Consider the following 17,027-nt stretch of genomic DNA (forward strand, 5'->3'; position numbering starts at 1 on the left):
TTGATGTGCACCTCCTGCAATGCAGCACGGTTACACAGAAGCACTCCTTTGTGATTGGCCAGGTTGTGATTATGTGGCTCTGGATTTGTGGAGCTTTTCGCTGGGTTTGTGCAGTAACCGCCATTTTTATAAACACACAAATTGGGGGAAGGCAATGAGCCAAGGGTCAAGTAGGCTAGGAAATATGCATGTAACACTGCACCATGGCAACCACCAATGCTGGTCTAAAACCACCAATGCTGGTCTAAAACTGGAAATGCCTTTCTCAACTGAACCATCAAAAGAACCCCGTCATGTGGAGTTTACCAACTTCCACCTTCAGATTCAGAAGAGAAACTGAAACATGACATCGTAGACCTTCGCTTGATTGCAAGAGCACATTTCCCTGGCGATGCAGGCTCTACTGTATGCAGACGCCGACCTGGCTGTAATCTACACTCCACATCGGTAGCGTCCACACTCATTTGTATTTGCCTTTGGAGTGGTCCAACTTCTCCATTTTGGGCTTTCTATCCTTGCTGAGTGGTGATCTCTCAGCTACTGCGTTTCTGCCATCAAACTGCTTCTTTTCTTCTTCCCCCAACTTTTTCTTCCTGTCTCAAACAACTCAGCGGGCTTAAGAGATTGAAAAGGACTTCAGTGTTCAACATGGGCTCGCATACCTGAGAAAGTTGGATTTGTGGAAAGAATAAATGTTCGCTCAGAGTTCAGTTCAGAGACTAAAAAGCAAGAGGAGCTGCTAAACTGTATATAAGCCATGAGAAATGAAAAACCAAACGTAGCTGAATAAAACCAACACCTTACATAAATGTACTGGTACTTTTTTGTCAAAAACTAAGTTACAACCTTCAGCTGAACTCGTAGTAAGAAAAGGTGAGTTTTTAACATTGATTTCTCTCCCTGCAGAGCCAGTGGGCAGCGAGAGGAGACAAAGCCTGGTTGTCTTTAGCGCTGGTGTGAGTGGGTGACTGAGCGATGTCTTTGGAAGGACAACCTTGATTACTTGGAGTTCACCATATATATCGCCCAATGAATAACAGCTCATGTATTTCTGGGCCAAAGTGAATGGCAATCCATGCAAGAGTAAGAAAGACACTGTACTCCAAACACAAATGTCAGGGTGGCACCAGCGAAGGTTGCTCGGGTCCAGAACTTTGAATTGGAATTCATGTCTTTTGATTGGTGAGACGGAATTTTTTTTTCAATATCTTTTTCTTTACTGTAATCAGTAAGAGGGGTAGAAAATGTCAGCCTAAAGATAGAAACTGAGTGCAACAGGTTAACAGTTTTACCTGGTGCCAGGCAAAGAAATGGGGGGAATCATCTCAGATGTCTGTGGGACTTAACTGGGAAATGTTTGTTCTTATTTGTAATGTTTCATTGGAAATGCTGAATTTTAATGAGGGAGAACTTTCACCTTTCACTGGTACAAGAAAAAGTCAGCGTTGCACCCTTTAGGCATGATTGTTTACCCAATGTGAGACCCTATTTCAGGCTAAATCTCCTGCATGTCTGATAGAAATGATGAAAATAACCACAAAGACAGCATTCACACTGCGGCAAATTATCTGGAGTCACAGCAAAGAAGGGTTTGACCTGCAACCCTGAATCAATACAGCTATTCCAGTAGCAGCAGATTTCATCTGTTGATCTTGGATCCCTAATGAACATGTCAGAGCCACAAAATTAATAACAGGCTGTAATAATACTCAGAAACTAATACCTTAGCAAAAGAAGAGGCTCTTATGAAGGACAGGAAGAAAGACAGGAAACATGGAGGGTCAAGTTGAGGGATTTATTAGAGAAGGGTGAATATAAAGATACTGTATGCAGGGAATCTATTCTCTGAGCAAACCACAACTAGTCAAACCTCTCCGTCTATATTATACGCTACACAACTTCCAAGCAAGGTCATCATAGTTAGTTTCATAATCATTAAATAAACTGATTTAAAAAAGGAATACAACAGACCATAAGTGTGCTTTGGTAAAAAAAAAAACAAAAAAAAAAAAAAAAACTAAAAAATGGGAAATAATGAAGAAACAATCACCGTATGGATTTTTTTTTTTCCCTCAATCATTGGGAACATGGAACCTACTTGGATGCTGTTTTATAATATCTTAAACAAGTTATTCCTAGTACTAGAGGTTAACAGGTTGAAAATAAAAAAAATAAAGAAGGTTCATACCAACATTGATATCTTGCCTCTAAAATGACTTCTCTACTCATTCCTTTCATACAGTTTTAGTGTTCACAAGCAGCCAGTCAGTAGCACAATAATCATATAGCTAGAATATCAACGGCCACATTTTTTCTTTTTTTTATTTTAAATGCCTCCTTCCTCTTCTGATATGTTGGAACGTCCATGTTTTCAGAAGTACTTGCCACATTTTGGCTCTCACATATTAAGCTACAATAAGATCAATAAATACTGTTGTATGTGTGTGTATGTGTACGTGTACGTGTAGGTGTGTGTGTGTGTGTTGGCCGTCTGTGAGCCATGAAGACCACAGTGTTCACTGGAGCCACAGTAAGGCAGTTTAACGTGTACTGCAGTCCTCCTGAGCTTCACCAAGCACACACAGAGCAAACAGAAGTGGGTTAACACAATGTAAAAAGGGACTTTTTAACCAACTTGTCACCGTCATCTTTTCTTTTGTTTTTATTTTTCCCCGTGACTTTCTTTTCTTTTGTTAACTCTTAGAAGGAGTCCATAGCCTTGAATTCACTGAGGGCCTGGACCGGGGAGATGTGTTTCTTCTGGGAACCTCGTCGTACACGTGTCTGGCATTCCTCCGGCTTCTCCCTTTTTACCAGCGGCTTCTTCTCCGGGGCCTTCATGCGCCAAGACACCACGGGCGAGTTAACCGCGGCTGTTCCATACACCTTCTGGTACTTGGTGGAAGCTACGTAGGACGCCTTTACCGTCAGCACCACTGCGTTCATTAGATTCTTGGCCGCTTGGATCAGAGAGGTGGCGCTGTCCAGCTACAAGAATGCAAAGACAATTGGAAGCGAAATGTCAAAAGGAGAAAAAGAGCAATTATTTTTCTCGGCCTCGGGAAGCACATTAGGACATATTAGCTACATGAAGCACCTATGAGGTCTGTGCTGCAACTAGCAATTAAGAGGGATAAAAACACAGCCCTCACTATATGACATCTTATTTTAGCAGTTCTTAATGAGCAGAGGCAGGGGTCAGGTGTACCTCTGTCTCCATCTGTTTTGTTTGGCTGACATTTAAGGGTCGGTGGCTAGAGGGGCCTCCTCCTACATCACACTGAGACGAGTCAACTGTTTCGATTTAATGAGTGCGAATTCCAGCTGGCCACCATGAGAAGGTTAAAATCTCAGCAGGGCTTGTGCATCTCATGTCAGGGAAACTATGAAAGCGGCATGAAATGATGAAAAACTACCTAAGATGCAAGAAAATCCAACATCAAGATGTCAGAGCAGAGTTGGAATTGACGAGGATGGCGAACAAGTTAATGACATTTACTTTATAGACTAAATCGGTGATTGCAGTTGGAGGTTTGAACGAAGTCTTCGTTAACCTGAAGACAGAACTGTAATGGACTTTCAGTTTGTTCTTTCACCTGCTCTTTTCCTCTGGCAGGATTCCTGTAAACATGTTCCACACAAGCCTGACATTAGGGCTTCTGGAAAGAACAGAATGTACATAGACACACTCAGGTACACACTATTGTTCCAGTTGCAGCTCCAACCTGGATTTTGAAGGAAAAATCTTGTAATTATGATATTGTGAGCTTCTGTAGAGGACAGATGGACAGAATAATGGCTGAAGAAGTTTTGTATCTCCTACTTCAAAGTGTCTTTGGGATGTAAACATCTACAGAGGACATTATAACTCCTGAAAGAGATTGTCATCATAAACCTCAGTCTGGGGGGGTCCTACACCAAGAACTGACACAACAATGTTCCCAGATGGAGTTGAGGGGAAGGTTGACTAAGTTGACTGTTGGTTCACCTTGTCCACAGGTTGGGGACACTTGGTCTGTTGGCTTGAATGAACAATAAAATCTTTGCACCTTCTCACTGCTCTGAGTGTCCGTTGTTCATCGGGAGATTTCGCTCCAACAGACTTAAACTCGCCAAAGGCTTTTTACCTTCCTGTTAATGAACATTAATGACTGCAGCTCTTCTGTCACAGAATAAAGAACAAAGTGAAACTGGAGCAGCGCTGCGTAGGTAGTTATTTAATGCAAACATTTAAACATAACCCATAGCCATATTCGCTACGGATCAAACTAGGAACTGCGTGAACGCAGCTGTGCCACAAGCTTAACGCTGCTGGAACACTAGAATCAGTTCCTCTGGTGAGTTTAGACTTAAATGGTTATGAATTAAGGGAAAGGTTTGTGAGAAGGGAGTTTCTGCTCCTGGATAAAGTTTGACCTTTGTTATGTAACTAAGCACATGGTGACATGATGTAGGACTGCTTTTCCACTAGAGGAACTAATAGATTGCACAGCATTATGAAATAATAAACATGGAAAAACAGGTTTCCTTAGTTTAACCATCGGCTCAGTTGTCAGAACCCAGCGTGACATATATGATACAAACAGTTTCTGAGACGTTTGGCATCACTTTATGGTGCAAACTTTCATAAAAAATCCTGTGAAACACAGTCTTATTTTTGTCTTCTATAAACACCAGAAAGCAGATTACAATAAAATTTGACATGTAACATGGTAACAAATGGAAAATAGTACTTTTTTATTTTACATTTTATTAAAGGACAAATAATGACCTTATATATATATTAAAAAATGGACTCATCAGATCTTTTTTCATGGGTTTGTTGTGGAATGGAAACAGCAGTCTAGCATTTAGTTTCTGCATCATATTGGATTCAAAAGACGGTGGTCAAAACTTTATCTGTGGAAACCAAAGACTTCCATTAAATTCTGGTTTGATGTGTTGAACAAATATCAAACAGGAATTCTGCCGCTACTTTGCTGTTCTGAAAGGAAATGGCATGATTTGTGAAATGACTTTGAATGAAATATTTCTGATCTTGAACCTTTAAATATATTTTTCGAAGCTTTGTTGATTCCAGAGTTCCCACCAGAAACTTTCAGTCATGCACCGAGTCTGCACATTTCTCTGTCTGGGACTGTTCTGTTCAATCATTCTGCTCATCATAAAGTCCAGATGGAAAGCCCTGCGTTACCGTGATGTCCATGTCAGTCATGAGACAACAGATCTGATGTGACAAGATGTTTCGGAATGAACAGAATTTGGATTTTACGTTGTACGAATGTTTGTGCTGTTGTTAAGAGAGGCTGTTTAAATGGCACTTGTTAAAACTGAGGTTTTTATTTTGTTAGTTCAGGACAACCATTGCCACTGAACAGAATACCACATGCATGACTTCACTAACTGTTGTAAATGTTGGCTGGTTAAAAACACACCCAATTTGAAGCCAATTGCTGATTTTTCAACACACCTCCATCATCCCATAACCTCGAGACAACAAAGCTTCTTATGTTTCGATGAGCACTTACATCAGGAGATGTCTCAAGAAAACAACAGACTGCTTTTTCCAGTTTAGCAGAAAAATGTACTAATGTGGGAACAAACTTCCTGATCTGAAGAGAACAGAATAATTTACTCACCATCTCCAGATAATGGCATCAAAATATATAATTGCAGGCATAGATGTGCTCTGTTTCTGTAGTTAAGGGATCCAGGTTGGAAAATAATTGCTTTAAAAATATTTTTCTAATATGTCTGGTGTGTTGGAAGAATAAACGAAAACCTGGTTGATGCAAAGTTACAGCTGTCTGACTTACTTACTTAATAATACAAATAAATGCAAACTAGGAGACAGACATACTACTGTGTGTAGAAGCTGCAGTAGGAGATTCTATAGTACGTATCAGTATAACGTAGCATATGCAGCCATTTAATGAGCTGTGTGGATTGAAATCTGTTGTACATTCATAAAAACCTTGTTTAATGTGCACTTAGCGCACACCGAATATTGTTAGTTGCAAAGAAAACACCCATCAGATGGTAGAGATTGGTGATCATGGAATAAATCATGCACTTATAAATAGTTTTTGAATAGTTTTTAAGTTTAAGTCCATTAATACTAATCATATATATATATATATATATATATATATATATATATATATATATATATATATATATATATATATATATATATATATATATATATATATATATATACATACATACATACATACATACATACATACATATATATATATATATATATTTAGTAGTTTTTAAGCTTAAGTCTATCAATATGTTATTGATGTGTTAGCTTGACAGCCCTGCAATATAACGTTTACCAAGAAGTCTGATAATTTTTGATTTGGTTACAAGTTTAAATGTGAGTTTTAGATTGAGAGGTAATAATACGTTTAAGGTATGAGAAACACAAATGGAGAAAAGCCTGTGGTGTCTGATTCTGGTATCATTACATGGTAATCATATTACATCCGCCTTAATCTGCAGGACCCATCATCTCATCTTCTGAGCTCCATCCTGACCTTGAACCAAAAGGCTTGTCCAGGCGCATTGCAGAGCATAAAAATGGTCTTAAAAGGATTAAGTTTACTGATTTAGAGCTTAAGACCCATCTAGAGTGTGGCGGATGGTGAACAGACTTACCCCAGACACAATGAGCTCTCCACCCAAGTTCTGCACCTCAGCCTTCACCTTGCTGCAGATGTTCAGCTGATGACAGTATAAAGCGATTCTCTGCAGGTAGGCCAGCAGATCCTGCTTGCAGGCCGAGTCTGGACACTGAATGGAAAAGCAGGAACAAAAGGAAAATGTAAGATCGCATGTGATGGGTTTGAACTGAACTGCAAAAGGACAAGAAACAGTCTTTAAGGCCTTCACATTGAAAGATGGCTCATTTCTATCATTATGTTTTTTTCTTTTAGCCTTTCATTTCAATAAAAAATTTAATCCAGTTTTACAAAACAAGAAAATCCAGCACAAAAGTATATTTAATAACTGATGATGAAGAGCAAATTTAGATTTGGTAAGCTTTGTATTCGCAAGGATTCTGTGCCTCCATCGAGAGGCAGAAACCAGCAACATCCATACATGCATAAAGTGACACATGCTGTGAGGTACTTGGCAGGAAGTGGCTTAGTTGTCGGAGACATGGTGGGAAATGCTCGATACATTTCACATTGTGGTTTCACTTAAAACACTAAAATGGCAGGGAGAAAAAGTCCTTGGCTTAACTTCACACACTGATGACAGAAATCTATGCCTGCCAAATAAAGAGCACTTGTGTGGTTTTAAAAGGAAGCATTGTTTTCAAAGCAGATATTAGATGTGACTTCACTTTCAAACCGGATCGTTTATAGGACTCGCGGTCTCTGATGTCAAAGCTGTTTAAGGCAGAATAAACAACAACATCAATCCCAGCAGAAACAGTGGGGTTCCGGTGTTTTGGGTTGCTAATTAATGAACGTCTCTGAATTGTGCGTGCAAGATGTTGCTCAACAGTTTTTCCAACGTTGGTTTGTTGGCATGGGTTTCAAAGGCAGGTTCAATTCCACCGCAGGGCGTCAGGCTCATTTCTTCCACATAAAACATCTTCGCCGCAGCACAAGAGGAGCAGATCAATCAACAAAAGACGGACTTTCAAGCACAAAGACCTGATTTCTTAGCCTCTGGAAACTTTTTCTTTCTATCCCTTCTTGTTTTTGGGGGGAGCCAGAAGACCTGGCCTGGTCCCGCTGGCCTTTGTGCTACTTCAACAGCAATGAAACCGCTCGTACAGAGCAGCAAATGGACCAACATGGAATATGAGGACAGCCTCCTCAGGTGTCCTGCTATCACACAGTTTGCCCCTATTATTCCTTCTGGAAGCCTTCCAGAAGCCAGCTATGGCCCACTAAGCTCCCAGTGGGTTGTGAGTACTGCATCAATTGCCTAAACACTCTGCACATCATCATGTAGAAACACCTATCTTCTAGTTATTAATATTAAACGATCCTAACTAGGATATTCAGCAGTCCTGCGTGGGGCAATGCACAGCTCATTTCCTCGTCTTGTTGGCTTATGTGAAAGGGGGGGCTGGCGCTAGTTAAAAATCCTGCTGTGATATGAATATACCGCCCCTGAGCCACATACATGGTCTCTTTCAGTTAAACAAAAAGGCCTCCCATGTTACTGACAGGCCACAAGTGCCTGTCACTGATGATCAGGAATACTTCTCTCATATGGGAAGATCTACGCTGCTTTAACTCGGAGATATAATGGCAAAGAGTAGTTCAACATATTGTTTACAAGGCTTTGCACAACACAGTAAATGAGACTAAAGTTGCCACTGGTGCCACATTAAGTGACACTGAGCAGAAGCTGAGGTGGAGCTGCTAGCTCATAGAGCAGCCAGTGAGGCAGGAGGGAGCTCCTCGCCGGGCATTATCGCTGCATCGTCACTCCTGGCTAGCATCAGCGCTAACAGCACTTCACACTGCTGGAACAAACACACACACACACATGCACGCCACTGCCCCAGGCAAGTTTGACGCAGACGTGACACAATTGTTCCCTGTTGTACAGCTGACTAGTAGGCCGATTCTACAACAGATTCCCTGTTGATGTAAATAAACTTTACGGCCCATTACTTCGCCAGCCTCAGTGAAGCTCCTTCCGTCTCCCTCTTCATCTGTCACTGTGAAACAGGAGTTATTACAGACTGGTAAGAAAGTACTTTGTGCCTCGCAACTCCAACTTTGTCTGACCTTTCCAAAGCTCCTCATGGTGATGACACTTCTTTCGCTAGGGAGGTGTGTGTAGAAGATGCTGCTGTTGCTTCTTGGCATCATTTGGTAGGAAATTTAGTAAAATATGGATGATTCAGGAAGATAAGCAGAAGAGTGGAGTATTTACGGAGTGTTGTTCATCACGCTGACGCAGTTTTCTTCAATACGTTTGGTTTGTAAACATGAGTAATTATGAAATAAAACCCATTTTCCCTCTCTTGTCCTCTCCTGTTATTTCTCTTTGATAATGTCCAACAAATATGCATTAAAATATATTTGAGAAAAAGGCAGAAAAGGCTTTTAAATGGAGTGCATGGTACCTAACTGGAGTGGTAATTATAATGGAAAGTTGTTGTTTGTTACTGGAAGAAAGCTGGTAATGCTTCTCTTTGCTCATCTAGTCTCTCGCATCTCCATAAAGACGAGACACGACTGTAAATCTGGAACATACTGAACTCTCTTGTTCCATTTTCCCGATTAGCATTTGTTTTCTCCTCTCACTGAATGTCACATCTGATCATCTGACTTCAAAAGTTCTCTGCAGAAAGAGTCAGATTTCAAAAACATTCATCTGTTGAAAGATTTTCAGCGAGTAAACATGGTTGTAGAAGTTAGTCGGCTCTGACTCCGGCAGAACCAGAACCTGTTGACCGGGAGTTCCTGTTTTAACTGAGGAGTCTTTTAATTACACATCAATAACGCTTGGTTTCACTTCGCTTCACGCTTTGCTTTCTTTTTTTATTTTTCTGTGCCCAAAGCGACAAAAGCATCTGCTGTGACAACTAAAGACAAAGCTGGAAGTCTGAGTGCTTGACTTTAACCTTGTGTGTGTTTCAGTATTTATAAAAAGGAGCTCGACAGATACTGGAGTTCCTTAACCCTTTAAGGTCCTGGTCTACCATTTGGTACAAGTAAATTTGCAGTGACTTTGATTAATCCCTTTAAAGTTTTGTGGAAATAAACCTGCCTGAGAATCTCTACCAACCCGTTTGGGTATGTAACACCCAAACTGTATATTTTATGTATGTATATATATATATATATATATATATATATATATATATACACACACTTATGTATATAAAAACACTACCGTTTTTAATTTCAATCATTTGTTATATTATTATTAACTTCTTTTTAACATGTCATCCATATGCTAAAAGACATTTAATCTGTTTATACTTGTGCAAAACAAATGGAAAAAAAGCAGATAAACATTTTTCTCCTGTCTTTTTGTTGGTATGAAAGTTAAAGGGTTAGAGTCGCATCACGTAACTTTGACCTTGAAACTCTGCATTCAGACTTGTTTAATGACACAGTGACATCTATTGTATGCATTACCGAAGCCGCTGCTGCCCAGCAGCGTTCTGAGGCTGAGACACCGGACTACACAACGTTTTTTATCTGGTATGCTGTGTGACGTTGCAGAAGAGTTTTGCTTTACATGCTAGAGCTCGGCTATGAACATAAGGGCCGTTCTGAACCACCATCACCATCGCAAGAAAAGTCATTGTAAGATGGTCTTTTGCTGGCTGAGGAGGGCTAACAGGTCAGGTAGGATACAAGATGGAGGCCGAATTAGCCGTTGATAGAGGGCACGTGACGGGACAATGGCAAAAGTTCTGTAGTGTTTCTTTAATGCTACTCAAAGTTTAAACTGATAGAAAAAGTCTGAAATACAAATGAACATTTTTAATTATTGTAAAAAAAAAAAAATAAAAAAAAAAGGCGAGTCGTTGTCAGTGTTACCAACAGTTGCATGATAGCTACTGCAAGTTATACAACTTGTTTTGGTAACCAAAAACCCAGAGAAATGAATAAGTGGATCATAGAACTACTGAATCACAGTGATTCAGACACACTTGCACACACCATCCTGCTGCTGGAAACGATAGCTAGCTCACCAAAGCAGTTTTAATACCCGTTTGATGAACTCACATTTCTCAGATAGACCTATAGATATATCAGTCGTTCATTTTCATGTCCTCTAAACCAGAAACCCCAACAAGGTATAAGAGAAAATATTCCAGCAAAAAGCACTGCCATACGAAGGGGAATGGGATGATGTTTTACACAAAGACTACAGAATAAGTAGAACAGGAAGTATTATTCCAGATATTTACAATTAAAACAGTTCTATAATAGAAATACAGTACAATGTAAATTCTGAACAAAAATAATCAGCAGAACTTTTATCCGAGCCAACAACTCAAAGAAATGTTGAATTAAACATTGTTATTGTGGTAGAGAAATGGGAAGAAGAACTGGGTAGTAAGACCAAAGATGATGAACAAAACAGTTTTAACTGTTCGGAAAATGATTGTATTTGATCTCATCACAATCCTGAATGTAAGGAACTAACCCATAGAAATAATAATAATAATAATAATAATAATAATAATAATAATAATAATAATATTGTCATTTTGTCATTTAAAGTGAGGAAATATATTGACCGTTTTTTTTTTCTAAGAACAGATAGAACTTATGATGGGATACATCGTGGAGAGCACTGAAGAAATGTAAAGGAAAATACTGCAAAGACAGGACAGATGTTTCCTGCTTGCCAAAAAAAAAGCAATTGTGAGGAAATGGGACAGCATATTTAGGAGATGGATGGATGAAAACTGTCAAAGAAAGACATGATATGAAACTTTTAACTTACAAAATGAGAATCTAAGAGGAAAATCCATCATTGAAGAGGATGAAAAAATGGATGACGTGTACATACCAATGATGAAACTAGGAAATGAAAACTTGTAATTAAACACAGTGCGTTAAATTTTGTAATGTCAATTGAGCTAAAAATGATGTAGTTTTTTTTTTTTTTTAAAAAAGAAAGGTCCAACATCAGGCCCAACAATTACCCAGTTTCCAGTTTGATTAGTTTTCTCTGAAAGACAAAGAAAAAACAGATCTTGGAGCGTATTCACCTTTTGCAGGAAGACTGAAACATCTAAAGGCTACAATACAGCAAATGTTTCACTTATAAAAAAAAAAAAAAAACTGTTTTCAAATTGAACATTTAGCCTGCAGAAACGGCAAGATGGATGAACTGAAGGTAACGAAATGACTTCTCCTGGAATGGATTCTGACTTCTTCATTCATCTAAACTCATTTAGTCATTTTACAGACTTTAACTGTGATTTGAAAGGATTTGACTTGCAAGAAAAAAAAACAGAGAAGGAAGAGAGAGGGAGAGAGAGAGAAGGAAGGATAAAAACACACACAAGTTTGACATTAAAGAGAACCAGTTCCAGGAGTAGCAGCAATCTTGATGTAATAAAATGAATGAATTCAATATTTAGCATGCGCTTCAGAGTTAATGCTGCAGATGAAGCCGCATGCGGGAAGGGGAAGTGGGAGAAAAAAGGAAGAAAAAGAAGCATTGCTGGAGTGAAATGGGGTGAAGATCCCTCAGGGAATTTTCTATGTCAAGTGCTGTGCTTAAATGAGTATGAAAGAGCTTGTCGTCCTCCCATCCTTCCACGGTGAATTGCCTTCTGCTTCACATGTGTTCATCAATAGGGCTGATGAGGAGTCATGGTGACAAGGTTTGCTACTTAAGGGACTTGTGTGAGAGCAGTGGAGCAACCTCTCTTTTTATTGTCAAGACGCAGCGCTGTCGACAGGCACAGATTACCTGACAATAAGTCTGAATGTGAAATACTTGTCTTCCTCATAAACAACAAAGACAATTGATCAAAGTTGTAAAGGATCTTCCTGTAGCGAAGCAGTTGCCCGTTACCTTGAGTGTTTTAAGTAATAAAGGAAAAATAATAAAAATATAAAGTAAGGGTGGCACATGTGGGTTCGGTTTAGGCACATTTACACTTTATTCATATTTGTTCACAGTTAATATTCACTAATGTCATTTGTTTTCCAGACAGCTGTGGAGGAAAGAAATGATTGGATGTGTAGAGGTGGTATGATAATGGCGTTAGCTCACCTGGTTGGTGTCCTCTCCCTTGGTTTATTCAGGCAAATGTTTCCCTAAGGGCCTGAGTACTTTTTAAAGATTCCAGGAGAGGCCATCAACCAGATGGGTGGCACTCAGACCAAGGGCACTTGGGTTTTAGGTTTGGGAAATGGTTTTAGATCTAATTATATAAATTTATACTATCTATGGATAGGTGTTTTTTATATATTTATAAAATTCCTTTAGGGAGTTGGTTTTAAAATGTATTCAAAGGTATTTGTTATATGGGAAGCACCTCTGTTGAGTGGAATGTGGTTTAGCCCAATCAGCAGCAGAAGGGATAAATGGGGACATTTGGGCTCATTGGCGAGGGCTGCTGGTGGAGGCGAGGGCTGCTGGTGGAGGCGAGGGCTGCTGGTAACCATTGGTGATGCCCCTGGTCATAATACTTACCTCTCCAAACAAATAAAGACGTTTGAATTGGAGTCTTTTTGAGTGGATGTCACTGATTCCAGCCGCTCAGAGACAAGCATTCTTCACACTTCCATTAAGACGCTTCACATTTTTATGTTTTGACTTTATACAAGCGGGAATGACAGACACGTGACACATAACAGGAAGTAAAAAGTTGCTCATTCTCCACTTCGTGTCCTCAGCAAAGCTCCTGTTTCTCCAAGCGCTGCCGAAGCCCGTAAACGTTCAGTAAACGCCTTCGGTCTCGACTTTTCTTCAAGTGAGAATTAAAAATGGCACGCCACCTGCTGTGTTCATTACTGCAAACTTATTTACCTTGTGACATTTTCACTCCCACTCAACTCCTCTGAAACACCGACTGTCACTTGGCAGTCCAAGAGACGAGAAGAGTTTACACATGCAGGCAAATGAAGATCTGGCATCTGAATGACAAACATGACCGCAAATGGAGACAAATGTTCCTGCACATGGGAACATACATGAGTCATATGGAGAAGAAATAAATCAACTCATCCCTCTGTTTCAGCTCATTACCAAGCAGACAGCGCTGCGGAGATGCATCCGTAGTTTGCAACTTTGTTCTGTGGTGCAATATGCTGTGCAGGGCAGGACGGAGTGACACCAGAAGAACATTCCCGGTGCTGACCGAAGATGCCTTCTGTCCCGCTGACAGCTTTGCAAACTCCACAGCCACAAAACGAACAGGCATTCTGCTCTGTTGTAACAGCAGAAGGCTTGCTGATTTATTCTTGTGTAGTCACATATTGTCACAACAAGGCATGGAAGGCAGAAAATGTAAGGGAGTGTGTCTCTTAGTACTGCCAGTCAGTAATAAAATCACACCAACAACTGGATACTGTAAGTGACCCGGCCCAAACAGCAGATGGAACACTTAAAGAACCACATATGTGCCCGTTTACAGGTTTATACTTTCATTTTACGCACTTTTAAAATCATTTCCAATGTTTTGGATTAAAAAAAAGGGAAAAAAAAAAAAGACATTACAGTACCTGCTGCCTCTTTTAGAATAGAGCACTGTTTTATCTGCTGCACCTACAGAGTGTTTGCAGCTACATTACTGTTCCATCCAAACACACCTCGAGTGGCGAAACGTTCAGCTGCTGCTGGGTAATATCTTAAATTCTTGGACTCATTTTTATGCACAATGGTTGTAATGGTTCATTTTTGACATACAAACATTAGTTTTGATTGCAGAAAACAGTAGTTTTGATTAAAAACATTAGTTTTGATTGAAGTTGGAGAAGTATGCTTTCTCAAATATATTATTTTTAATTGGAACCTAATTTGTTTATATCTTTACAAAAAAAAAAAAAAAAAAAAAAAAGATTTCTCTCCGTATTGAGTCCCTTTCTGTACAAATCGGGACACATTAGCAACATCTTATCTTTAACTCGGACCAAATCGACTGCTGTTACTGAAGTGTTCGTGGAAATAAAACAGCAGTCACACAGATCCTAAACAGTCTGTCTGGGTTTGTTCGTGTACTGCACAGTTGTCCTAAAGAACCAAACAGATTGCAGTAATCTCTTTGGGTCTATTTGCTTTCCTTTCTTAAGTTTGTAAAAAGAAACTCCAGATTTTTTTTTTTTTTTTTTTTAATCTGTTGTTTTAAAGAAATATGCAGGCCTCCCACTGGCAGCAGGATTACAGGAGAAGATTCCTCTATAGAAAATCCAAAAGTTCAGAAACGTAACACTTCTCCAGCTCAGCAGCGCTGGATAGAATCTCAGGGTGTGACAATGAAACCATCCCTAATTATTCCGAAGCTGTGCAAAGCTAACAGCAGTTGCAATTACAAAGACAACAGGCAGCCTCCATAAATCACACAGCTCAGAGCTTAAGTTTATCCTTGCTTCTTATTAGAGACAGGTGACAAAGAACATCATGCATTACCTGGTGTGAGTGTTTTAAACTACCTCCTACTTCATTATGTGTACCCACACACACTCACACAGCATAAACACTCATTTCTTTTCACTCCCCACTTTCCCTTGGCAAAGACCTGATTGATTAGATATTGAAAATGGTCTGTCAGCGCGTTTTAGAGAGGTACTCATCTGATAATGAATGCATCACCTCAGTTGGAAGCTAATTATATTAGAGACACAGGTTGGTTCTGCTGTCTTGCTCTCTCATTGTCGGCCCCACTGGGAGACAAAGTCATGCAGCAACACCGCTCCACCGCTGCAGCCTCGCTCATCAGTGCTCACAGTAAAGATTTCCACTGGCCATGCACGCTTACTCTGATTTTGCTCAGGGCCACTTTCACACGGAAAGCAGAAAATTATCAAGACTAAAAAATAAATAAATAAATAAAAACGACAGTGACAGATAGAAATTGCAGGCAAAGTTGCAAAGCTACCTGATCCGCAACAGCACGAGCTAATTTGTCCATCCTGGAACCAGCCTCTGCAATCTTCTTAGCAGCGTTGATCACATCTGAGGAGTTCTTCAGGGGGCCTTTGCCTCTGTTAAAATTCAAGGAGTGAGAGAAGGAAAAAAAAGTCGGTGGGAGTTGTGCAGAGGCAGCGGGCATGCAGAGCTTTTTCCCTTTTAATACCGAGCTCACCTCTGTGTCACACAAACTTGTGTATAGCTGCTAATTTGCTGCTTCTGGCAGCCTGGATGTGAGGCATTAAAATCAACCTGCAATGCAACGTTTCCCAGGTAATGGATGAAACAAATAAAGTCTGCCTTTGTCTCCCTAATGATGCATCTTAGAGATGTGCTTTGAACAAAGAAAAAGCTGGAGGAAACAAATGATTCATGTTTTAAGAGTTTTTTTTTGTGCAAACTCATTAAAAGTCAGAGGAGCCTCTGAACGCCACATGACGGTATTTTATTACGTGGCGCTTTTACCTTGTGAAGTCCGTCATCTCCATCATGATCATGCACATCTGCTTGGCGAGCACGATGATGTCGTTGCCGTTGTCGTCCCACTTTGCGACTTCCGCATCGAGCTTGCACTTCTCCTGTCTGAAGCTCTCCACCTGCTCAGCAATCTTCGCCTTCTCCTCCTGAGGAAGCTGTGCCATGATGGCCTACAGACAACACAGGAAACAAAGGCGTTAAGAGGAGGAGGAGGAGGAGACTTGGAAAGGTTAAGCATAGAAAAATATATGAAAAACATGGCTCAGAATGAGCGATGTGCCATAGGAGAGGAATTAAAATAGAGGAGGGCGATAAAGCTGCAGAGCAGAGAACGGTAGGGAAATGAAGAAAAAGGGGAAAGAGGTAAAGGGATTAGTTAAGGAGAAACAGACTAAAAAAAAGTGAGCTGAAGCTCCATTTTCTTTTCTATCCTGTATACCTTTTGATCTGCAGAACCGTAAACTTCAGCATTGAGTTTAGAGACGGACTATTCCTGCCCTTTTGAAACGCTTTGGAAAAAAAAGTTCTAAACTTTGCGTTTAACGACCGGACCTTTTCAAACCCCCCGACATCTTATACCCGGAAAAAGCAAATCCATTTTTACCATTTTTTTTGCTCCCATCCATAAGAATACATTTGCTCTCTCAGCAGCCTTCGGGGGGGGCAGGTCTAAAACGGCATAAATCTTGTGGCAAGGTCATAGGCGCAGTTAGGACCCGGTATTATTTGGGAGATAAATGTATAATTACCCTGCTTCTTAGAGCAGAGAATGAATAATGCATTTGTTCAACATTATGTCGGTGAGGTGAGGTGGAAGGGAGAGTAACCTGGTTTCTATTAGGTCGATTCTATTGACTTGAGAGGAAGATAGAGAAAATGAGTACAGTCAAAAAAAAACCAAAAAAAAACGTCATTTTTGTAGGTTTTTTTTTTTTTTTTAACCCCATCTATTATTG

The 17,027-nt window shown here is 39.9% G+C and overlaps 1 protein-coding gene across 1 annotated transcript in view; it reads right to left on the reverse strand.

Moving 5' to 3' along the window:
- Positions 1–2,450: 2,450 nt before the first annotated feature.
- Positions 2,451–17,027, reverse strand: part of ctnna2 (catenin (cadherin-associated protein), alpha 2) — a 329,734-nt gene continuing 315,157 nt past the window's right edge. The window contains exons 15-18 of the mRNA XM_079238137.1: positions 16,060–16,241; positions 15,563–15,668; positions 6,667–6,801; positions 2,451–2,988 (exon numbers count right to left, since the gene is read on the reverse strand). Of these exons, the coding sequence (XP_079094263.1) occupies positions 2,701–2,988; positions 6,667–6,801; positions 15,563–15,668; positions 16,060–16,241 (711 nt within the window). The 3' untranslated portion in view covers positions 2,451–2,700. The remainder of the gene's footprint in view (positions 2,989–6,666; positions 6,802–15,562; positions 15,669–16,059; positions 16,242–17,027) is intronic.

Source organism: Telmatherina bonti (assembly GCF_933228915.1).
Source record: "Telmatherina bonti genome assembly, chromosome: 3".
Taxonomy (NCBI): domain Eukaryota; kingdom Metazoa; phylum Chordata; class Actinopteri; order Atheriniformes; family Telmatherinidae; genus Telmatherina; species Telmatherina bonti.